The 24,841-nt window shown below is 44.2% G+C and overlaps 1 protein-coding gene across 1 annotated transcript; it reads right to left on the minus strand.

Moving 5' to 3' along the window:
• Positions 1-2,056: 2,056 nt before the first annotated feature.
• On the minus strand, positions 2,057-23,917 carry T265_01981 (hypothetical protein; the record flags this gene model as incomplete). Its single annotated transcript, XM_009166119.1, has 12 exons — positions 2,057-2,927; positions 4,769-4,868; positions 5,834-5,943; positions 6,343-6,671; positions 8,304-8,664; positions 10,899-11,007; positions 11,988-12,009; positions 16,422-17,383; positions 23,139-23,247; positions 23,286-23,395; positions 23,429-23,684; positions 23,717-23,917. Coding segments are annotated over 8 exons (1,563 nt in total).
• Positions 23,918-24,841: the final 924 nt, after the last annotated feature.

Below are 24,841 nucleotides of genomic sequence, written 5' to 3' on the forward strand. Positions count from 1 at the left end.
CTGGTGACAACTGGAAAATTAAATGAAATTAAACAGAATTGTTCTTTCGTGAAGGTGTCAGCTTCTCTTGCGTTTAAGTATTCCCAAGGTTAGCTTTCGAATTTTACAACGTGACCTTAACTCATCTCTCCGGGAGTGACTGACGTTACTCGCACTTAGATTTACCCGGCTACGATTGTGCTGTACGCTGAACTGCGTAGCATTCATCGACCTCTAACAGAGACACCAGACTAATCCACTCGAACGTAGCAAGTAGCATTTAACCAAGTTTCAGGTTGACGATGGCATCATTCAAACAAGAGCAGTGTCTTATGTAGACAAGCATGCAGTGTACTTGGAACTCACAGATAGTTGAAGGAATACTTGCATCCTGGTTCTAGCAGCATTTGGGCAACCGTTCTTCAACAATGGCATGAATATTCCACGGATGAATCAGCCACAGGACAGGACAAACTGTCGGCTAACCAACCCTTACAACCCACAGGAAACTCCGCAAGACAATCTTCTTTCAAGTTGATTGCTTCCTTTCGAAAACAATGTACAATATTGCTACTACATTCAATACTTCCAACCCCATGTATTTTTGTTACCTTTCCCATAAACGTCCTTAAATAGGGGGACCGGAGAATACGAATCCATTTATTTTTTCGAAATCAATACTGAGTCGTATAACGCAAGGCCCTTACCCGGGGAAATACACAACCATCAGTCCCTTTACCTTCCGATGAACGGCTAGATACTTAGGCTATCCATAACGGTAGACATTGGGCGAGTATTATGTTCGGAAGATGAATGGTTTCCGAAGCGGGTTTAGGCGAATTCCGCAATAAAACTTTCATTTTTGTGCTAGTAAGGCCATAATTAAGCCTCATGCGGGTAGTTTAATGAACATCTGTCCGAAAAGAAGACGCATTGACTCAGTGTGTATGGTCTCTCATCCAAATAACTCAAGGATAGGTGTGTTTGGTAAGCTACTGTACTTGTAAGCGCAGCACCGAACGAACTTTCTAATAGTAAAATGGAAATCAACGTTGGAGGTCATTTCTGTGCACGACTACGGCGTATATCCAGCAGGCGATCCAACGAAGCGAAGGATACAGCCATGTTTGTTATCCCCATTGGGACTGAAGGGATTGAAGTAATCACGTACCTCTTGACTGTACAAATCAATGCACACAGATACCACCGTCGTATAAATGAAAGTCCGTTTTGTGGGAACCTAAGCCCATCACTCCTGCGCTGAATTCGAGTGACCGGTTACATTCACTTTAGCTACTCGCTAGCTGAAAAATCCCACAAATTCCTAGCCATCAAATACGTCTCAACGCGTTGCTCTCATACTCAGTCGTCGAGAGTTTGTCCATGAATTCAAATACAGCATCCCGAACTGCTCCTAAAACAGAACTCGAACGAAATAAGGTCGAGTAGTCACTGACGCACGACTGCTACAGAACGCTTTCAAGAGCTCCCCCAAAAACGAGAACACTGGGGACTGTGATAACACTAGCTAACCCGACGGATGATTTAGACCGCTTTTAGGCTTACAGACTATAGATTACTCGATGTTTTAGCTGGGAACACATGGTCCCGTCATCTCATACTGATACTGCGCGTGGTTTTCAGGTAGATACAATCTTGCGCATGATTGGCCTAGGGTGGCTATTGTCACCCTCAACTGTCGACACTGACGTTGAACATATTCTGGACCGTACACGTTCTGTCCAATTGGGCAGTGTTCCATGCCTCACGTCTGAGATGCAATCCGGGATGCTGTGATGAGGCATTGGAGTAGTCTGTGGTCTTTTCGAAGCTCCGCCCGGCGTCTAATGGAGGGTGAAGTTTAGTACGGAACTTGTGGAATCGCTTTGCAGTGTTCGTTTGCAATATCCATGAAGTTTCAGGTGGATGCGTGAAAATGTTCCAATTTTAAAGAATATGTGCATATGAGACGTTCGCCTGTTTGCTTTCCTCCTTACACTTGTGTATGTAGTGTACCCCAGATCTCACCTAAGGTAGAGTCATTTTCTGCGGAGCATTGGAAAGTACACAGAACGTTTCCCATTCCGTGGTGTTACGTCACTGTGTAAACAAAACGTGATGAAAAATGGAAAAGCTCCGCTATTTTGGATGGAGAAAAAATGCTCTCCACTGCATTCATGAAAACGGTCTGCGTCAGGAATAATTCACCAGATCGGATGAGGTCATATGTACAAATTGGAAAGCAAAACCATAAAAAAGGCAAAAGATGATATGAATGCGTCACGAACCAAAGCAATCGGATGAAAATATGAGTGAGTGGAGAAAATCAAGTACTAGAAGCAGTGATAATCTGGCGAAGAGACTGGATGGACCACTGATTAACAGGACTAGCAAACCGGTATCAAAAGATGGGCCGGTCAGGCCAGCTCCTTGCTTAGTCGATTCGCGTTTGCTGTCGTGAGTGGTTGAGGAAAATCGATGCTGCAAAATTTGGCTAGGAATTCATCGAATTCTTTGAGAATTTTCTCGTGTCGTTCCAGTTCCTCAGTCAGAGCATCCGCGTCGAACAAAGAAGACTGGGCCTGTGCATTACCACCGGTGACCGGTGTGTTCCCACTAGATGGCACTTTGAACAGATCAAGATTGGTGCGCTGGCGCAGCTCAACGAACAGTTGAGTCCAGTGCTCTCCACTTACACCGACTGTACTGAACGGTAGCTGCAAAGGGACATTCCGACTCTCATCCTCAGGCGTTGTTGCATGGCAGTCATCCCCGCCGTTTAGCTCCTCTTCCTTCGGCGGATCTTTTGGATACATTGTTTCGCTCATGTCCGTATCCTCACCTGCGTCGGAATTCCCGTCCAATTCATTAGAATGGTGATCCAGAGGGTCATCCTCTTCATCGTCATCCACATCGGGCCAGTTGGGGTCCATGAAATCATGAGGGTGCTTGAAAAGAATAAAAACGCCCGAATATATGGTCAGTAAAAGAACGAACATGACGGCTCGAATAATATCCAAACAACCCTCAGATTCACAGTTTGCGGCATCACGACCGAACTGGCACCGAAAATGCCGTACTGGTCGCGTACGATACCTGTTCTGAATCATCACAAGGGAGACAAACTAGAGTAGATAAAGCATTGCATCTGTATATGAATTTTGGCTATCAGTGCACGATAGAACATTTTCGTATCCTTCCAACCGTTGATATCCATCTTCGCAATATAGTGCACTATGCTTTGGTGCGGTCTATTTATACTAGTAAAACATTGATGACTAACAAACTCACGAATATGGTGAACAGGGATGAATTTTTCCCCACCCCCCAGAATAGAACACAGTTAGTCGGTCCAATGTGTACTCCAATGACAAAATGGTCCACGGAAGGGATCAAAGTTAGTCCGTCCTTTTAGGATGGACTGTATGAACTTCAGGGAAAAACACGGATGCTGTTCTCTTTTGAAGAGAACGGACTGAGACGAAACAGTCGCAGTTCATTTCAGAAAGGGACCGATGAAAATTGTTAATGAAAGCGCGAACACATTTTCTAGCAAACATACTATAGTACATACATGTCTTCGGGTGTCATGTGGTTTGTACAGTTGTCCAATCTGTATGTGATCCTCCATTTAAAGACTATCTCTCAATAACGACACTTTTTCGATCCATATATATATATATATATATATGAGATGCCATATGAAAAAGTGCCAAAGAATACCACTTTTGGTATGATATTTCTAAATAATAGCTCTGCTGCTGGTGATGCTGGCCAATGTTATGGTTTTACCGACAGCATATATATATATATATATATATATATATATATAGAGAGAGAGAGAGAGAGAGAGAGAAAAGTTACCCAAGGAGCTGAGTTTTCACTCAGCTAGACAAAAATAGATAATCGATGCGTAAAGTATTGCCTATGTGCTTCGCCAACGATGACTAGCCTCCCTGGAGTTCACACTCAACAGCAATATGTTTCGGATGCTGTTCTCACGGTCGAGTGCCAACTTATGGTTTCTCTTTTACCCTTCTGTTGTGATAATGTGTGTTGTATTTCACGTTTAACTGTTTAGTAATTGCTATCCTGATATTGCTCAATATATTCTCTATGTGAAATGACTGTACCTTATGGCAGCACACAAGTCTGCGAACCTGAGTAACCCACTAAATTATAGTGGAGAATATCAATGCAATATCCAGTCTCTGCTACCACGCCGGACAATGGATAGAAATCTGACAAGTATGGGAACCTGGTCCTCCAGATTGGGAGTGGGAACAAGTATAGCGATTTTGGTTCCTTGACGGTTGAACTGTTCCGGATGAGTTACGCCGGCCTCTAGCCCACAGTCAGGCTTTTGAGCCGAAAGTTTTGGTTGAGGACCTTATTCGTCCTCTTGTACAGACTTGGGAATCCTGGTGATGCCTTCGCCCACATACAATCATTAGCTTTACAGCTACATGTTTCGAGCTGAGCGGTCGTCTTTTCAGAATCCAAAGTCTTACAGAAACATCATGCGGCCAACCAAAAGTAGCCGTAGAGTTGGACAACTGTAGCTTTTTGTAGGGTTTGAAACAAAAGCTGCAACAGATGGACAACGGAACTCAACGCTAGGAATTCACCGAAATTCACACGAAGTGTGGATGAAAAGTAGACGCATTCTGGAGGAGGGTACCACCAAACAACTGTGGTGGACGCAGTTTACGTGGATGACGTTTTCAAAAGAATAACAGATATGGGTAAAAAAGCACAAAACACAATACAGAAAGTATAAAGTACTCACAGGACCATCATAATCCGGATCGAAGAATAAGTGACTGGGATAACCGCGTTCATCTGCAGGATCCTCTGGGCCATCCTCAGCGAAAGCTGGGCGGACACGGCTTGAAAGATTATATACATTGTTCGGTTTTAATTGCCATAATCGGGAATACGGTGAAAATGCATGGAGTTCATTGAGAACAGATAAACCACTGGTTATGAAGTCGTAAATTAGAGTACTGTCCATCTGTGGAGTGGACTATTAGAGGAGTCAGCAAAACTTGATGATTATGGTGAACCCACACAAAGTTATCAAGGCTTGAACTGCCTTGCATGAAGTATCCTGACTAAAATCAAATAATGAGGCCAAAAGCCGTTTCCACACTGACCCATTAATCGACCCTCACCAGTGTACGACAAACGGCCAAATAATCTAAACAGAGACATTTAACCTTCATTGTGGACACAACAGCTTTGCCGTCGAAAATCTCCGGCTTGCCATGCGTTGTCACTGAGGGTCTGGATGATGGTTAGCGTCCCACACCTAAGCCTATCACGCTAAGCTGATCCTACACCAGCGAAAAACAACCGATGTAGGTCAATCCCAGATCGAAACTATATGTTGCACTCTACAATAACGATAGTAACGAAAACACAACAGCCCATGTGGGCTCCTGAAAAAACTGCTAAACTGAGTGGACTATACTACACACTGTATACAGAGACGTTTCTCCACAAAAAAACGCCCGGCTGTGCGAGCCTGAAAAGCTGGACGAGAAAGTCAGTAATTATAAGGATGCTGCATAACTTATGTTCGTGTTCACCATGATTGTCACCGACGGGTATAGCTATCGCCTAATAACCTCCACAGCTGAAGGCATTGTACTATGGCAAATGACGAACGCGATGTGGCTGAAACCTGGATTAGGTAACCATAAGCTTATCTTACCAATCAGTACTATGAATGATTTGTAGAATTGTCAGCGTACACAATCGGACACTCGTACGAGAAAACGACCACAGGCGAAGAATACAAAAAAAACAACGGTAGACAAATGGGGGACCGAAATGTACAACAACAACTCACGGAGAGTGTGACAAAGGGGCACAGCTGACAAGCTTTCCATCAGTGCCAGTAAAGTAGCCCCCAACTCTTGCATGTCGATAGTTATTATGAAGTCCGGGTGGAGCCTCACCCTGTTTTTGAAAAATAAGAGGGACGGATGTGAACGGTAGGGAAAAATTGCGGATTTGGCGGCAGAAAACCGACGCAAGCAGAAACACACGGAAACACAAATGCCCACATGATCTTAGCCGTGATTCAGGAGCAGCGCTACCAATCGTGCTGGATCGAAATAAGTGCAGCCTGACGATTCAATTCGCACCTAAAAAGAAGAAGAAGCGTTCAGCTGTAGCACCCTTCCGGTGCCTAGCTGCCATGCCACCCGAAGGAAGCACGAGGGCTGGGATACTGCCAGGTTGCCCAATCCCAGACAGGGGAAGTCGAGTGGCGGAGGTCGGATTCGAACCACGGATCTTCCGGTCAGTAAATTCGCGCTCTAACCACTTGGGCCATCTCGCACCTAAAGCACTTACTTTGGTCACAGTATGGCTCAACTGTTTTGCAGGCAAACTTGGGCCGGGCGGGAAAGTGGGTCGATAGTACACTGTGCAACTCAGAAAGACGCGTTCCAAGTTGTCCGGATCATCAGGATTATCGGTAACCACAGTCTGTGTTCCCGGAATTCGAGGGGTTGGTGTTGCAGGAGACTTTGGTGGTGACCTCATAGCTAGACCGGAGAACAGACGCCCAATTTGTTGAGTTCGAACGTCTGGTCCTAATCTTGACAGATTGGTTGGACCACGACGGAGTGTATAGCACATTTGATATTTGGCTGGGTCCTGGTTGCGGGAGAGTCGATAGGCTAAAGCGGGAGAGAGTTAAACGTGCGTGGGTTAGCTTACTTATCCACAATATATGCATTAAAGTAGCTGGCTGTGGTGATGCAAAAGGACCCACAGGCACTGAAAACTGGGTAAGGAGAAAAGTTCTGATCTTTGCAAATCTCTCAGTTAGTTTTGTGATAGGAGAGAAATCACTGGGTTTATCAATCGCCAGAATACGTGTGAAAAATAATACTTATTCCTCCACTTACTACATAGTACTTACGTAAGTAGCTAGTATCGGTGACACGGGTAACATGAGTTCAGTACCAGGATTCGGAAGTGACATAGTAATTCTAGTGTGTGCATGCTATTCAACTCCACAAACATTAAGACCCAGTAATTGCAGTCCATGCCCTGACAGAGAGCCACAAATACCATTTGATCAAAGCACAATCCGCCAAGACTTGAGATGGCTTAGTGATTACTGACCGGAAGGTCCGTGTTTCGGATGTCCTAGGTGATCTAAACATTGGGCGTAAACTCCACTCGAAAACCTTTCCAGAACACTGAAACTAATTAAATACATGTGTGTTGAAATCGGTAGGGATACTCTCATACACTACAACCTTACTCGCCAACTTGAGGGCAGTAAACGAGGGAAAAACTAGTCCCGGTTTATAAAAACATTGGGATTGAAACGACTCCGGTTGTTGCGAATTCTCCACGTACAGAATTTTCGGCCATCCAGTAAGAAACAACTTGCCTCCATAAAAAAACATCTAGTCCGAAAGCACGGATGACAGAAACCAGACGAACATTCCGTGAGTGTTTCTGAGTTACGTCTGTGCCATTGACCCAGTTATGTCCATTGCATAACGCAAAATATGCTGCCTATCACTGACCCGAGACAAACCGTTTGCTAATAAGCGATTGTTGGTTTGTGATAGGATATATAGAATATAGCAGCTGTTCAACCTAAATTCCGAATGGAAATATCGATATCATTTATGGAGATTTTTTGTCGCCCTCCAAGGAGATAAGGGCTGCATACCTCAGCCAATTACCGTGAATTACGAAAATGCCGGTAAGCTCAGAGTTGAAAGAAGAAACCACCTAACAAAAACAACACGTTTTAGTCGGTACCAGTAAAAGTGAACGGGGTTTTTGATAGAAATCTGAAAAATGGTGGGAATCTTCCATGTACCCTCGAGCAGATGGGAATAAAAAAACTGAAGTTCAAATAATCTTTGTAGATATTACCGTCTGAAGCCGTTCGAGAACTTGCAGATACCAAAATGTACTCGAGTAACTTTAGAGTTTCTACTATTCAGTGGCTGCAATGGAAAAAATCAAGAAACCTTAAGCCGAATACCGATAATACATGTCCTTTTTGGAGCAACTGCTGTTTGAATTCGCGCATGATCTAAAAGTGGCAGCATTGTTTGACTGTGGCTTCGATTCGCCCCCCGACCTCCATGAAAGAGACTAAAAATATTTCCAATATACGTGGGATATTGTACTACTGTTCCAACCGTACTGACGTTTTGCCTCCGGAAATATGTACGTCTGCATGCATGAATAAAGGGAGAACTTTTCGGTTGTTGGGTGGCGCCGTTAGGTAGGTAAAATCAAAAAGTCTATCCTCATCAAAAACAACCCGAATAACTTACCAGGTAACAGGCGTGTGGCAACAATTATGGCCTTTAACAACGTGCCCAGTTTTTCAAACAACCGAGACTGACGCAAATCTTCCACGGGAATTTCTTCCGATTGTTGCGCTCCATCTCCATCGGGACGCTTTTGCTCGATGGTAGGGGAAGACTGGAGCGAAGGATCAGAATTGGTTGGCGTAGTAAGCCTGTCCGCAGTGTCCAGGTGGAACTGCCAAACCTCGACCACCATACGCCCGTTGTTCGGCCAAGCGGTTGAGATTTCGAGACTGAGAATGTCGTGCACATGCACCGGAAACGCTGCATCCAGAGTCTGTTTTATAGTAGCACCGATTTCCGGATCCTCTTCAATGTTTACCATCTTCAATGTGAAATCAAACAAACAACTCAGAGAAACAGGACTTTTGAAAAACGTGATCACAAAATCAAGATGGACTGGCACTTTAAAACACAGTAACTTAGCACAATCAGTCCATACTCCACAAATTGACATTTCAAACTTTCGCAAAGTCCAGAACTACCAGTCCTACCATTAGCATAGAAGCAATCAGGACAGTAACCTATCTTTAGAAGTCAGAAACTGAAAGCCTTAGATGCGAAACTTAAGAAACCAGTTTACCGAGCTTGTCTATTGATTGCATACAAGCAACGACTTAGGATTAAATCCCAGATAGGTTAGTTGCGTACACATTCGATATTATAAACGACAAGCGAATAGTCAACCAGCCGTCCTGATAGAAATCGTGGCACTACCTCCACCCACTCTGGCTCTTACTGCACTCAATGAGAGTTTCAAGCAGTACGCATTCTCTGCCTATCACAGCGTAAGTGTTCAGCTATCTGCAGCTGTATTAGACAACTGGCTACGAGAATACCTGGTGTTTTGACACTGAAAGGAGAAAGAACCACGTTTTTACTGGAAAAGGCGGATCACGTCGTCGCCTGGAATCACTGCTGTAAATAATAATAAAATAAATAATCGTTCAACTGTAGTACCTTTTCGGTGCATAGCTGCCATGCCACTCGAAGGTTGCACGAGGGCTGCCAGGTTGCCCAAGCCTAGACAGGGGAAGTCGAGTGGCAGAGGTCGGGTTCGAACCACGGTCCTTCCGGTCAGTAAATTCGCGCTCTAACCACTTAAGCCGTCTCGCCTAGCAGGAAAGTCAGCTTCCTGAAAGCAACCACTGATTGCCCGAAATCTACCGATACTCTCAGCTTCACTAGATGTTGACCAGACAGACAACACCCCTTCAATATGCAGCGCGTCACAGTCCTCTATCAAACCCAGACAGCACGAGTCAGCGTTGATCAAGGTCAGACAACGCCCCCGCAATATGCAACACATCGCAGCCAGACCGTGTGCGTCAGCATTGGACCGAGTTCAGACAGCGTCCCTCCAATAAATAGCTTGAGACCATTGTACATTCGCACACACACGCACTCACGCTCTCGCACCCGCTTTGTTGGAATATAGCTGTTGTGTTCCCTTCCGTGAGTCTTTTCTCTCCGACACTAGGCACTGGAGCGGGTCAGCAGCAGATACCTCAGAGTGGCGAATCAGCAGATATAACATCGCTCCTCACTGTTGTACGGATAAGCAAGATTCTCGAATGTTGTGCTACAGAGTTCAACCTCCAAACGGCGCCTTTAAAGGTGAATATTAAGCATGACTGAACGCATTCTGTTGCGCAGAGGCTGTCCAAACACGGATTAAACAAGAGAGAACGATGCGTCTTAGGAAACTGACCGACGTCCTACATTTTTGTCGATGACTTATGGTCAATTTCATTCCCAAAGTTTTCATGTTAGTGACCTTTCTGTGAGTGGTGTTTGACCGGCGAAAGCGCAACATTTCGAAGGGAACACGCCAGCGGTTTACACGAATCCCAATAATACATCTGCCTGGGTTCGGCCTGCAAAATTGCTCAGTGATTTGCTGTGACTGGCATCTAAATCAAATTCATCTACGGCTACAATGGTTTACACTACCCATGAAAACTCGGCTTGACCCATTTGTAACGCAGGTCACTAGTCTACCGAAAGACACCCATGGGTTCGAGTTTTGACTGTCCCCATCTAGGTTCATGCCTTAAAACAGTCAAAAATCGGTATACTAGACATACAACGGTGCTAGAAATGTCGTCATCGTATTGACCGAAACCACGAGTAGCCATAGTACACCATGGGAGTGTGAACATAATAGTAAAGCAGGCCAACAGTCTGCCGAATCAAGCATCACTGTATCCAGCTGTCCGATTGTTCTTAGTTGAGTCTGCTAAAGGTCCTACCACAATGGGGTCTCCGACGAGCTACCTGTAATGATGTCACAGCACTTTATGATCACAAACAAATCGACTAAACCATGTTCTGGCTTGTGGTAAGTCACATTATTCTGTTCTGATTGTGCGATCCACTAGTTTATCACTTCTCAACGTACGCCTAAATGTCTAGGGGGCGAAGTCAGAAGACTTGCCGAAAACCTTTACGGTACGGTAACCGAGATATGTGCAAAGATAAAACAGATCCTCGCGAAAAAAGCCCCTTAAGGAGAGGATGCTTGGATTTCGGAAGGACTGTGCTTCAGAGAAAACTTACCAGATTGTTCCGTGCTCCAACAGCCGAAATGCAGTTGGTGTTGTATACGACGCCATTACGTGCCTGAACTATTGCATGTATTGATTTTATGATGAAGGACCGAATGCAGCTGAAAAAAGGATAAAAAGAACGAATGACATGACCTTTCTGTTTTGATATCAAACGGGAAATCACAGCACGTGATAATTAATCGACAGGCACATCTTCCTGGTTGGACTACACACATAGGGCGAGACATCGCTTCACCGAAAGATATATTACAATGCAAGCATATCCCATGATTAGGGTGAATAGGTGGTAAAAAGATCGTTGAAAAATTCTAAATGGCTTTTGGTTTGTTACTTCTGTTAATCGAGTGAATGCATCGCATTTTTCGGAAACGTGTCGACTGAAATAGCATTAAGTGTGCTTCCTGCCAATCTCTGACCGTGAGGGTCAACTCATTTCTGGTTAGTTTGACGGACGTCTTCAAATGAAATGGTACAACTTGACATACGGTGTGTGTATGACAGAGAGAGAGCAGCGATGAGCTGAGTTTGTTTTGACCAGTGATGCCCCGAAACTGCGCAGTATGGTAGTAACTATAACTGTCCGTTGTGCGGGTGAGACAACAGAGTAGAGACATTCATATAGACGACTACACATATTTTACTGGTATTCATAGTATTGATCAGTATTTTGAAGTATGTGAACATAAGACTGACGAACCACATGGCAGAGGAAGTTGGACCTCTTGGTCGGGCGTTGTGGAAGCAACAATGCACTAGAAGCAGAGGATAATGACTACAGACAGAAGAGAGGAAGCTGCGCCAATTCCACGCCTTAAATTGATCACAGTTCCTAGGAAACATCTCTGTGGCGTTGGCACCAAAATATGTTGCATTAGGTTGGGAAAAAAGGCGGAATACATTGTTGGAACGTCAAATATTTGCACCGAAAACGTGAAGTATCCTGTAAAGTAGCATGCCAAATTTGCGCCAGTTCGACCAAATAAGCACATTTGAGAAGCACCAGTGGGAAAATTCTGGCCGGGGTTAGGTGGTTATGTGAACTGAAAGCGAGCGGGGAGTTGCTGGACCGCCTACTTACCGCGAACATTCCGCGTCAAGCACTGGCAGAGGAAAATGAAAGGATGTGTACCAAAAAGAAGACCTACTGGTAGGTGTCACCAGTATGAAACTATGCAAATACAGCTCAGTTCAAGCAGAAGCGGACTGGAGAAAATGATGCACTAGGAAGAGGCAAAACATAGGTTGGAGTGTTCCAGTGAAGGCATAACTGAACTGGCAAACATAATCAACGGTTTAATGCTCTGGCGCTTTCAGATGTGTAAACATCACCGCGGACAATGGTACTAAGAGCCTTCCACCAAGAGGCTGTCCGCGAGGTGGCGGCTATCGATCCATGATAAAGAAGAGTCCTAAGGAGCAGTGCATTTGCAGAAAGTAAAAGAGGTTGTGGTGTACAACACATGATTACCGGGTGTTTAGTGAAATCGATTCGGACCCACTGCTTCAGAACAGCCTCTCCTACTTATCCACAGTAGTATTGGGGGCTTTCGGACCGATTGTGTTGCATCCCTAATGGGGAATGAACATGACTCTACTAAACTGCTCAGTTACAAAATCTAAATTCGCACAAAAGACAACAAATGTTTGATTCTGCTTCAAAAATCTACCATTCGCTGAAACATTACAGTTGGTCTCGGGTCATTCAGCGCATAAAACATCTGTGGAAAACACAAGTTGGTACTGTTAGCTGTGCGCAGTGATTCCCCACAAGGTGCCTCAAAAACCTATTTCCATTTATGCATATGATTAATGACAAATAGTGTGAGCTTGCACACGAGGTCGCCTTAGGTCCGGCATGTGTGCGCACTCTCGCGATGTGAAAGGATACGAGCACCCTTTTTGAGATGACCAATAGTAAAATCTCTAGCCCGCTGGAAGAATCATACCAGCTAACAGTTGGCGCCAGTTGCGTCATACTTCTCGAATAAAATAAAAGCTCACCTCAGCCCAACTGTCCTAATTTGATCCCGAATATGGCCAAATGAAGCTCCCCCAGTCGCTTCACTGAAACGTTCAGAGGCATCCAGTGTTTGTTATGCTACACCGCCATTGCTCCATATAACATTTACCTTTTCTCTGGAATACTGACATTTCTCCCAAGTGGATGACTAGTTACACGGCTACGAACACTATTACTTTATTACCATGTGTCTGGTGAAAATTCCTTTTCCTTGCTACAATACTAGCGCGGTTGATAATTTATCACGAGTTTCAAATGCTTCCATGTCGAGGACTGATTCATTAGCGTCCTGAGTTAATTTCGTGTCAATTTGCAAAGCAGTACTTAACTATAGGTGAATTTCTTTCGGACGGATATCTTCGTGCAAGGAAACAGTGAAATGCAAACGCCACATTCGGTTCGCATAAAATTTCCCTGATAATAAAGACGGGATAGACAATTTTTCAACCCAAAAGAAACAAGAACCTGAAAATAAACAGGGGATCGTGGTAGATTCCTCAGCTAGTGTCTCTTTAGCCCATTTGGGTCAATCTGGGAGACAGAGACCGTTCCAGATAGCTGTGGTGTATCGATACTCGCAACGAATGTGGTAACCACATTCAATTTTAGTTTAAATCCCTTTGTAACAAGGCTTCTGGCGTCATTGATTCTTCGGCGTCTCAAGGCGGCACTCGAATCCCTCACCCGTGAGCATCAAACGAGTGCAGGCTGTGTCAATTACATCTTCACACTCGTGTTAGACCATGTGTACATATGACCCACAATATTGGTGTTCTTCACTTCAAGGGTGCGTTCGATTCTGTCGATCGGTCAGGTGTGTTAACCACGCTTGCTCAAAGGGTACACCCCAACAGTTCGTGAACATAATCCGGTCCCCATGTTCATACTTTCGGGAGTGTTCAAATTCTTACTTCTTATCAACATGGAGTACGCAGACGACATCGCCATCATATTTGAGGACCAAGGTGAAGCACAATCCCTCCTGAGTAGACTGACAACCGCTATACCATCTTTCAGCATATGCCTTGCACCTTCCGAGTACAAAGTCATGCTTCAGAACATAAAGTCTCTGAACAAACCCCTTACAATCCCAAGAGAATCACTTGAAGTTGTGTGTAATTTTACATACCTCAGTAGTTGTATTAGCTCTTACAGAAGTGTCTGATGAAGTCAGTGCAAGAGTCTCAAAAGCCGATTTGTGTCACTTGTGACGTAATTAGATCTTAAGGTTTGCGTGTACGTGGTTGTCTTGTTGTATGGCTGCGAGACGTGGCCTCTGCGAATACATGATGTTGGTGTCTTCAGGATTTTTACCAACGATGCCTCAGAAGCGTTGCGGGACGGATGGCGTCAACGGATAATTAACGAGTGATCGGAAAACGGGTATTTGGTTGTACAGCAAGTACTTTATTCGCGGAAAACATCCAGCGCCATTGACTACGATGGCTGGGCCATGTGCAGCGCATGCCGAAACCCCGTCTACCGAGACGAGTGTTGTTCTCTGTGCCTCCTTCAGAATGGTGCGAACCGCGGGGTGGAGAACTTATGACTTGGCAGAAGGGCACGAAAGAGATCACGAAGAGTTTGGTTGTTGTTGGTGTTGTACACCTCCCAGGATGGGACTGCATGAGACTGCATGAAATAGCGGCTGATCGATGTCAATGGTGTTCGTGCTGTCAGTTTCTTTGCAGATTGTCTGATTGAACGCTTGGAGATATGGACATATCAGATGCTTGACGTAAGCTAGACAGTGAAGCATCAGTGTCAACACTGATATCGCTGTCTCAATGGTGCTGGTGATGACGATGATAAAAGCTAGGGGTGGGTTCAGGCCACGAACCCTCAAATGACAGTCCAATTTTAAACCAGGTTCCAATTTTGGAGCTCCAGATAGCTCAATAGTTAAGGCGCGAAATTATTGACCGGAAGTTCCGTGGTTCGAACCAAACCAAGGTGTATCGATCGCTCCTGTCTAAGCTTTAGCAACCTGGCAGTATCTCAGTCTTCGTGTTTTGGTGGCAAGGTAGTTAATCACCGATTATCATTGATTTCTAATTCATAATTCGGGTGGTTTCACAAAAACGAATCACTGGTGTTAAACAGTTTTTTGTCTTGGTCGAGACCTCACCCAGGAGATATTGGGCACCTTAGTCCAGGCTTCATCTTCAGCAAGGAATCATCATCCAGTACAGAACACCACTGGAGATTCCGCTGGAAAAAGTGGGAAAGTAGGAAATAACCAACGTAACCAATCATCCCATAGGAGTGAAAACGAGGATGCAGCACTGTTTAGACATTCGCCACGTCCGAGTAGCACGAGGGCTAAACATGTGCTAAGTGCCATATGGAACAGTGGAAACAATGACTCTCTTTTCATACAAGGCCACTGATTAGGAATGAGTTTGTTCTTACTGAGTTAGTGAAACTGATAAGCATTATGGATGCCGACTCCTTACAACTACCAAGCCTAAACTCGGATGATCTAGCAGTATTTCAGCCCTCGCGCGTCCTTTGGGTTGCATGACAAATATCCATCGAGTGTCACAGCTGGACGATTAGACACCTTTATCTCAAATATCCTGCTCCCGAAGGTCTCGAGCATCGTATTTTTCACAGCAGTGTAGGTCATGGGAAATAACTGAAAGATGAGGTAAATTGACCGCCAGCTTGTCCGAACTGCAGTTCTTAGAAACGTCCTTTTTTCGCACCAGTTGGTTTGGCTTGATTCCCATGGGTCTGCAGCGGTACATTTGACAAACTGCCTTTCATCCTTAATAAGATTTAATTAATGGCCCATGCACCGGTCATGATTGGACCTTCCAGAGATAACATCTTTTGTTACTAATCCACCACTTGAGACAGCATCGAAGTATGGACTGTTCTGGTAACCGAAACTCAAGGAAAGAGTGTTCCTAGAACATACTCATATGGGCTACATGAAATGGCAGTATTTCGGAATGCTCATGAGTTTCAAACCAGAGGATGGGCACGTAGTCGAGAACATGATCCCTCGTTCAGTATGGGGTCAGAAACGCCAGAGTGGAATAAGTACCACGGAGAATTTTCTCACAACAGCAAACTGCGCGCGGGTGGACAGGTAAGTCACGTGCAATGAATAAACTAATAATCAGCTGTCACTGTTGCACGACAAGTTGGATTGAAGTGGGTCGCGTGAGATCACACATGTATAGATGTTTTTAAAAGATCATACTGTTTGGCTGTGCCATTCTTGCGGTACATATGCATCAAGGAAACGTGAATAAAGCTCGAATTCGGTGATGCTACTGAGTTAACCAAGCCTATCAGAAAATAATAAACCAGAGTGGATTTAAATAACTGATTTTTCGGTTAGACATTCGAATCCAAATCATTCTGAGCTTCATAGCTCTCAAGTCACACGCAAAAGAATCACTGTACCAAACGGTAGACACTGTGATGTGTTTTACCTAACACATAGAGCTCGAAAAATGCCACACCACAATAACGACTCACTTTTCAATGGCGACTTTCTTCTCGTAGCGTGGCTGTTTCATTCAAATAAGCTGAAAAACACCAAAGCTGTGTACGGTGTGAAACCACCACAACACGATTACAAAGATGAACATCAAGCATGATTTCGGTCGTCAGACAGCCAATCCAGGCAAACAATTCAACAAACAAGAAAAAAAGCTATATGAAGTATTTTATTTCGTCATACATGACCATTACTAGAAAATCCTGCAAACTCTTGGTAAGGGAATTCCCAAAAAGCAAAACAATTTAAGCAAGATACATAATATAAACAACCTCAGCAAGCGAATGAAATCGACTGTGAAAATCAAGTGGCAGTAATAAAATAAATGGCACAATAGCAGCGAAATTGGGTCGACTGGCCCTCAGTAAGACCTATAAGCGAAATCACAGCAGCACATTGTCAGATCGAAAATTTGTCACGGGGATTATTTGTACGCGTTGCTCAGTTGATTCAATAAGGGAGACAAACATGTGCCAGCACATAGTCAAAAACACTGGAATGTCACATCACATGTCGGTGCATCCACAGGATGGATTGGAAAAACCCGTAGTAGAAAAGAACGAGTCAAAATTTGTAACAAGCGATCCGCGTAAATGCTAAGCCAAGCACATGTAGAAAATTACACTACTGTTGCGAGGTCAATCAAAGACTATGAAAAATGATCAAAATAAGCCAATCTGCCGAATGATGGAATCCCTCAGAACAGAATCCAGATGGGGAATTCAGGATGATATGCAAAGTACATAAACATTGGGGTCTAGAGAAAGTGCGGATGAATGAAAAACGACAGAATTGGTGTTATTGGTTAGAATTCATCCGGAATAAGGTTTCTTCAGCGTCGTGGTCAGCATCAGATCCTGAAAGTCATAAGCAGCTGTCATGTGAAACCCCATGTTAGCGATGGCGATTCCGTACTCTGTTGCAGAAAACCAGCTGAATGCTGTCCAATGAAAAGATAAATCTTGTAAGTTCGTGGGAATTGACGAATATGCATGGGGTACAGTTTGAAAACGACCTCCGAAAACGTAACGAGTGTATAGCCAGACAATTCCCAAAGGTGAGTTTGTAAAATAACGGGTCTTCCGCCAGACACTCAGGGATTCCTTTCAGTAAGGTTGCCTCACTGTGTTTCTTATTCCTATCTGTTACTCTGCTACCAGGACTCGGTGGCAACCGTTGTGGTATAGACATCAATAGAACGCCCTATTGGTATTTATTGCGGCTTCACTGGAGCGTTTGCTCTCCAGAGGTGTCATAATTTCTCCATTCCTCGAAACTCACTCCCCATCAACCAAATAAGCAATAATAGGTGGACACCTCTGGCTCTTCCACACTCACCGACGCTTCCAACAACACCAATATATCTGCACTAATCTAACGAAGATCGAGCATACGAGTTCTTTAGCTCTGATAGCACTAGGTAACAAGCGTTGCGCTATTCCCGCCCGACATATGGAACTCACAAGTTCTAAAATGTCTGTTAATATCGTAGTCAGTTTTCCAGGTTTTGGCATCTGAAATGTATAACAGCACTACGTTCCTGCAAGCAAATAGTATTATTGACGTGGCTCACAGATTAGAAAGACGAAGTAGTCATAGGACTATGTGATCAACTGGCGATCGACCGACAAATGACTCTAAGAGCACACAAAGGGGACTTAATTGCCAGTAGTCGACAGAATTAATGATCTTCCAGATTTCTATGAGAATAACCAAAAGTTGAGATGACTCTTAACCCTATCCACTGTCACACGTCATTTCCAAGGTTTCACTAGGCATCTGTCAATAGTACATGTTGACATTCATCCAAAGGCACCCGAACACGCCAATCGGCTGATTCTAGCTGCATGTTCGTGACTATCCACGCACACGTTTCCGTCAGTCCTGCACGCATTGTAAGATGCGAGTTCTTTGTAGTGGTTATGTAAACCTATCGACCATTGTTTTCCGATTGACCAGTTTGACACGATTTCAACTCTGTCCAACCAGCGAGCTATCCTCCGCATGACGCCCGCAAAATTTAGTGGCGTTCAACTAGGCTAAGAATCTGGGTCTGCATAGCAGGCTGTATTTTGCACATTCATTGTCACCACCAGGAAAATTTACGGGATTCCGGGACAATGTCCACTAAATGCGTATACATCGCTCACATGGATTTCAGCCAGAGGAAGGCTGATGTGAAAATTCAAGCTGGAAGAATTTTCTATCCTTCGGAGTGGAAACGCAAGAAGAGAAGTGAAAGGAGACATACACGATAGACAACTTCCTTATACACACTTTGCTGCTCAGTCGATGTTTCCACCAGACATGAATAGTAGTACGCAATGAATATGAAAGACGATGGTTTTCAACATAGATTAGCTGGTTCTCAGACACCGTATCACTGTGCGAGCAGCAACGCGGTAAACGAGCCCTCTGAATAAGGGATTGATATGATGTCGCTAGATATGCCTCAATGTGGTTACTACAGACATGGTTGTCGCAATCTTTTTTTTGGGCACTTTATCAGTCCCCAGGTAACACAAATTCACCAAATTCGAGCATGCAAACACTGACGGTGACCACAAATCGTGGCTCATCCTAGCATTGAAAAGATACTTTGCACAACATTACACAACGAAATATCTGTCACCAATTGGTTCAACAACTCTTGCACAGCTACTGCATATTTACAGGACAGAATAGCAGCCCACAATCTTTCCATCAAATTACCGCCCTTAGATCCCCATTCACAGCGACATCGTCACACATACGCTCCGTATGAATCATTCGGACAGTAAACCAATTACTTTTGTGATGTTTTAGCTAGCAAACCAGGAGCCTCCAACGAGACCATTCTCAGGAATGGGCTCAATGCCCAATTTCCAAGTGATAGCATTTCTTGGGGAGGACTGAAATATACTAAAGTAACAGCAATGGGTGAGCTTTGCGGGCAATAATGTTTACACGCTGAACTTTTTCGACAAAATGAAATAATCTTCCTGCCTTGACTCATTGTCTTGCGAATAGCAGTTGCAGATCTATTCAGCTGCCTTCTGTGAAGTAGCCAAATAAAGACTAATCTAACCACAGCGGAAATCCATTTGGCGTTGAAATGTTACGTTCCATCCATTTTTCAGTGCGCAGAATTATGCCTAAAGGACCCGTTTTGATTGGCATCCAGTGGCTTGCACAAAGTGGTCCATAAAACTCACGCCTCCGCAGGTGTTTAACAGAAAACAAAAACATGTTTTATATAATTCATGTAAACCAACACAAAGGGTGGTGGCACGCCTATAAATAGTGCGATGAGTCGTAAATAGGTCATCCGAGAATTATTTTCGGAAAAGGTGCAGAATATTTACCTTATTTATAATATTGTATTCCGCATAAACCACCAGGCGCGTCAGTGGGTTTACTCGTTGAGGATAAACTTCAGCAACAACAACAACACTTCTTTGATATTAACCTTTTCGTCGTCCAGATGAAATTAAAATGATGATTCCTAGGTGAAGTTCCACAATACAAAGATACTTTGGAAATCCCTCAAGCATCATTAAGCAAACATTTCATCCACCAAAGATGTCAATAAATAATAAGTTTACAAGAACCAAACAGCAACAGACTAATTAAAGAATTAACGATACTCGCAAGTGTCGGGATGTGCTAAAATTGTAACGTCCGAAGCAGATGAAGGAAGCCCATTACCGGACAGTGTCCACAACAAAACACTTGTCAACTAGTTTCCATTCGAATGGGCACGACACAATTAAGATATCTCTTAGAGGAACAAGATCCATAATCAAGTCTGTCTAACAAACCGAAATCGCTCACGAGAAAACTGTTGCACTGTTCTTCAGGCTGACGTAGTGGTGGTTCGCTCAATACACCTGACCTGCAGTTCGGAAACAATGACGGTAACGAAAACAAGCTATCCCGGGCGAGGGTAGATACACTGCTGGGAGGCAGGTTCATCCATGACAACAGCAACTTCATTACCAACAGCACATCAATCTTCCAAAATGATCAACAGCAGAGAGCAACCTCTGAGGGTTTCGTGCCACTGTATCACCTACTTCGCGAACAGATTCATTCCATCCCTCAATTTCGCCCTGTTTCTTGAATTTTGAGAAAGCGGCAACAGCCAGCTGAGGCGCACTCACTACATGTATTTGGACTGCTGGCACTGCGCGCGTCATTAAATGGTGCAAGATAAACAGAGTAAAATCGCATTTCGCATAACGTTACGTGTGGCAGTGTCTGGCGACCAACGATGTCCTTTCCAATTTTAAAGCCCTTATGGAGACACTGTACGCGAACTCCTATGGACGGGTACGAGTATACGCCAAGCTTTCACCTGAGGTTACCCCCTCCAGCGGTGGGGGCGTCCCACCTTTCCTCTTCAACTTTGTTGTTGATGCGCTGCTTGAAATTCCTCTTCCAGACTCTGAAACTACCGGGGTCAACATACTCCCAGAGAGTCCCCTCAAAGATACTGTGTATGCGGACGACATGGCTCTTCCTGTTTCAGATCCTTCAAAACTACAAACCATGTTAAATAAACCAAATAATTTTGCTGCACGATTGGGCATGAACTTTACACCTGCAAAGTGCTGTTACAAGACTGGGTGGGACCAAACCCAAACCTCATGCTTGCAGGCGAGCCAATGTGCGTGGTAGATAAATTTGTCCACCTGGGTAGTTGTATAAGTTCCGATGAGCAGGCTGTAAATAAGAGCATTTCGCTAGTCGAGTAGGCTTTCCCAGGTGATACCTATGGCGCCGGCGTGAGGCCAGTGCTTGTTAAGGCCAGAGTTTACACTGTGGTTGTGTGTTCCATGCTGCTTTACGGATCAGAAACTTGGCTTCTACGCGCAGAAAGCATACGAAAGCTGTCAGTGTTTGACCATCGGTGTCTGGGAAGCATTGGTCGGGTCTGATGGGAATATCAGATTGGCAATGTTGGGATACACTAGATGGCCGTAGAGAGAAAAAACTCCTCCGCAACCAGAGAAGTAGTCATGCTTCATAAGCTACTCTGGTTAGGACATATAATCCGTCTGCCTCACAGAGCTTTTTTCTTCCAGCCCCATGTTGAGTGGAGGCGTCCAAGAGTTGGACAGTGTATGATGTGGCAACGAAGTATGAAAACACTAACCAGTAGACTGAGTAAGACAGAAAATTTCCGCCTCCGTGGATGGCACCCGCAGACATGGACCGATCGCACACTCAGTAGCGATCATGTATTTAAAGCTATCGTCTTCAATGCGTAGGTACCCTCTTTCCGAAATAACTGAACACATAGCCTCCAAGGCTTTACTGTATGTCCCACAATCTTCCACTTTTGATGGTCGAATCTGTGGTAGTTGGAACCAATGTGCTTATGATACACGCTTTATAGCTGATAAATTGATTGAATCGATTGCGCTAAGTTTGACTACAACACTAACCAGCCAATGTCCAATGAAATTTGGAACTCTTTGATAAATTGTTGAATCGATTGCGCTAAGTTTGACTACAACACTAACCAGCCAATGCCCAATGAAATTTGGAACTCTTTGAATGTGACATGAATAGCATGTGTCCGACGGAGATTAGAGTTCGAGATAGCTCAGTGATTAAAACACGGACTTACTGGTCACAAGGTTCGTGGTTCGAACCTGATCTAGCACAACGGCTCTCATCTAAGCTTGGGCAACCTGACATTCTCCGAGACCTACCATTTCCTTCGGTTGGTATGGCAGCTGCTACAAATGGACGACTACTATTATTTTGTTCAGTATTCAGGTATCAGAATTGAGCTAGTATTAGCCACAATAGCAAGCGTTTCTGTTCCATTCGTCAACTACGATTGGTTTGGACACAGTAGGAACGAAGATGACAGACAGATAGGTCGAGGGACATACCACCTCTACAGATTGGCCTGGGGACCCCATGATGCTATATCGGAGAGCACCCAACAGCAGAACATATGTGGAAAGAGTATCACAAGGAGCTTAAAAAACTGTTAAAAAATTAGGACCTGAGTGTGAATGTCATATCAGAAGACTGTGTGGAGCTACTTCAAATGTCCAACTTTGAATCATCGAGTTAATGCAGCTCGAGTGAGCCAAAACAGCTTGAAAGACAGTGGTTCAGATCAGGGTAGGTGCTCGCTGAAATTTACGGGGCCATTTTAATCAATTATCTTTCTGCCTTTTCCACAGGAGGTACAGAGCAAAACAGGTGTCGTCTGGAGTGATGATTTGGGTCCCCAATATTGTTCGCCTTCTCTTTTCATTCTGCATACCAGGGAGTTACAATCAGATTTGAACGGCGAGACTTGCCTGGTACGCCAGGCTCAGGAGATTAGTAATATAAGTCAGCTCATGGACCACATCTATGGAAAATCTGAACACATCTCACCGACAAGGTTTCAACTGCCTGGTGAAGAAGAATATTTATTCCTTCACCCTTTTGGCCCACCAAACTACCATACATGTATGTACCTTCACTTTTATCCGGCGCCTGGTAATGTATCAAGCTAGACTGAATTTGTAACCGGAATGAGCTTCAGGACTGTAGTCCCTGTTTGATTTCATCGTTGAGAAATGACGAACGGTCAAACACCCATCAGGTTAGATGCAGCGCACAAAATGCTGCACAACCGTGATAAGAATTGATGCCCATTAAAAATTTTTGAAAAAAATTAGCAAAAATTCAGCGCGTGGACATACCATTAGGATGACATTCTTGCCGATGAAAGTAGATATGGTATATAAGGAGCGCTATAAATAGCATGGTCAAAATGAAGAACATCAGTTTGACGGCATACGAGTGCTGCATCTAGAAAGATTTGGTCAGCTCACAACATAACAACAAACTCTGGGAGAGAGCAGACTGTCACGCTTGCAGATTCGATGTATCGCCAACACAGTCAGCATGTACAAACTCGAGGCGAATAAGAACACAACGAACATGCCCTCGTGAACAGCTAGAAAGGTTATTAAAAAGCAGCAAAGATTACGGAAATTCTCCCGGTTCGACACGAATGCAACACCAACAAAGGTAATAACATCAACGAGATTGAAAAAAAGCGACAGTTCCACAAGAGTGCCACAACAGGGGTGATCACAGCGGCGAAGAAGAAACTTGTGGTACTGATAGTATGTAGCGGCAAGCAGTAACCGGGGAGCACTGTGTAGACCAATCGCATACCTCCATAAGTAAATCTGTGGAGTTATACCTGTTACTGCACTGATAGAGGGGACAAAATTAGAGACCTGAAAGTTATTAGTAGCAAAAATCGACTTACCCCACAAACAGACTCTGTCACCTCGTCGAACGAGGAAAAAACTGAGAGAAATGTACATATAATGACACCGAAAAATGGAAGGCTAGTTCCAGTTATCACAAGTAGTCGAAACGGAATGTTGATTAAGCCAGGTTGAGGGACTAATTGAAAGTCGGGGCCGTTCCGGCAGGTGGTGCGCATCCTTAATTGGAGCGCGCGCATTCAGTTCAGGATTTTTCACCGATTCAGGGATTGATACATAGAATCAAGGTATTTGCCCGAGGTTCCCGGGCCGGGTTTGTCGTTGTTGTTCATTGGCTTCCGTTTAAATGAAAGGCGCAAGATAAAAAGGATGTAGCATTAACTTCTCAGCACGATGCAGTAAATTTGCCACTGCCGGGGTCCATAAAAAGCGTCTAGACCTGTAGAACGTCGCTAAATTTGACCAAGACTTATCTAGAATCATGTCTGGAAAATCTAGTTCCCCATCCTGCAACCGACAAAGTCAACACGGAAGTATATATTTGCTACAAGTGGTAAATAGGTGCAAGTGTTTCCTATCACTTTCCTTCTTAATAATTTTCGCAATCTTCTCCAATTACTTGGTGCTCACATTTGACCATTTCCTAATTTGTTTTATCACTTATTTTCTCTTCGCATTTAGAATTCTGTTTGCCAATGTTAATTTGGCTACTTTGCAAGACATCACGACGCTCTAACCTAATACCATGACTCACATTCTGCGAAATAAAATTCCGAGAGAGATATTCCCGGGTTTTCATTTTTACCTTCATCCTACTTGCATCAAAGCCCTCGTGATCTCAAAGCCGCCTTTGAATTTATCAAGCTCATTGTTCTCTTGCCCTCCAGTGTACTGCAGGTTTAGACTTGTCACGAACGTTTTGGTTCACCACACTTTGACTTGTTTCTGTGCGTTATCCCACAATAACCTAATTTCTAAGAAACTAATTAAAATCCTTCTTCTCTCCCAAACTCCCAGTCACTCACGCAGTTGCTCATACATGTCAGCACATACATATCCGTTCCTCTTAGCTACCTCTGAATAGCACCTCAGTACGTGTCATCTAGTGATCTGCCAAGGTGAGTTGGACGGACGCGCCTTCGGGTTTGCGCCGCTGAGAGGCT

The sequence above is a fragment of the Opisthorchis viverrini genome (assembly GCF_000715545.1).
Source record: "Opisthorchis viverrini unplaced genomic scaffold opera_v5_22, whole genome shotgun sequence".
NCBI classification, from domain to species: domain Eukaryota; kingdom Metazoa; phylum Platyhelminthes; class Trematoda; order Opisthorchiida; family Opisthorchiidae; genus Opisthorchis; species Opisthorchis viverrini.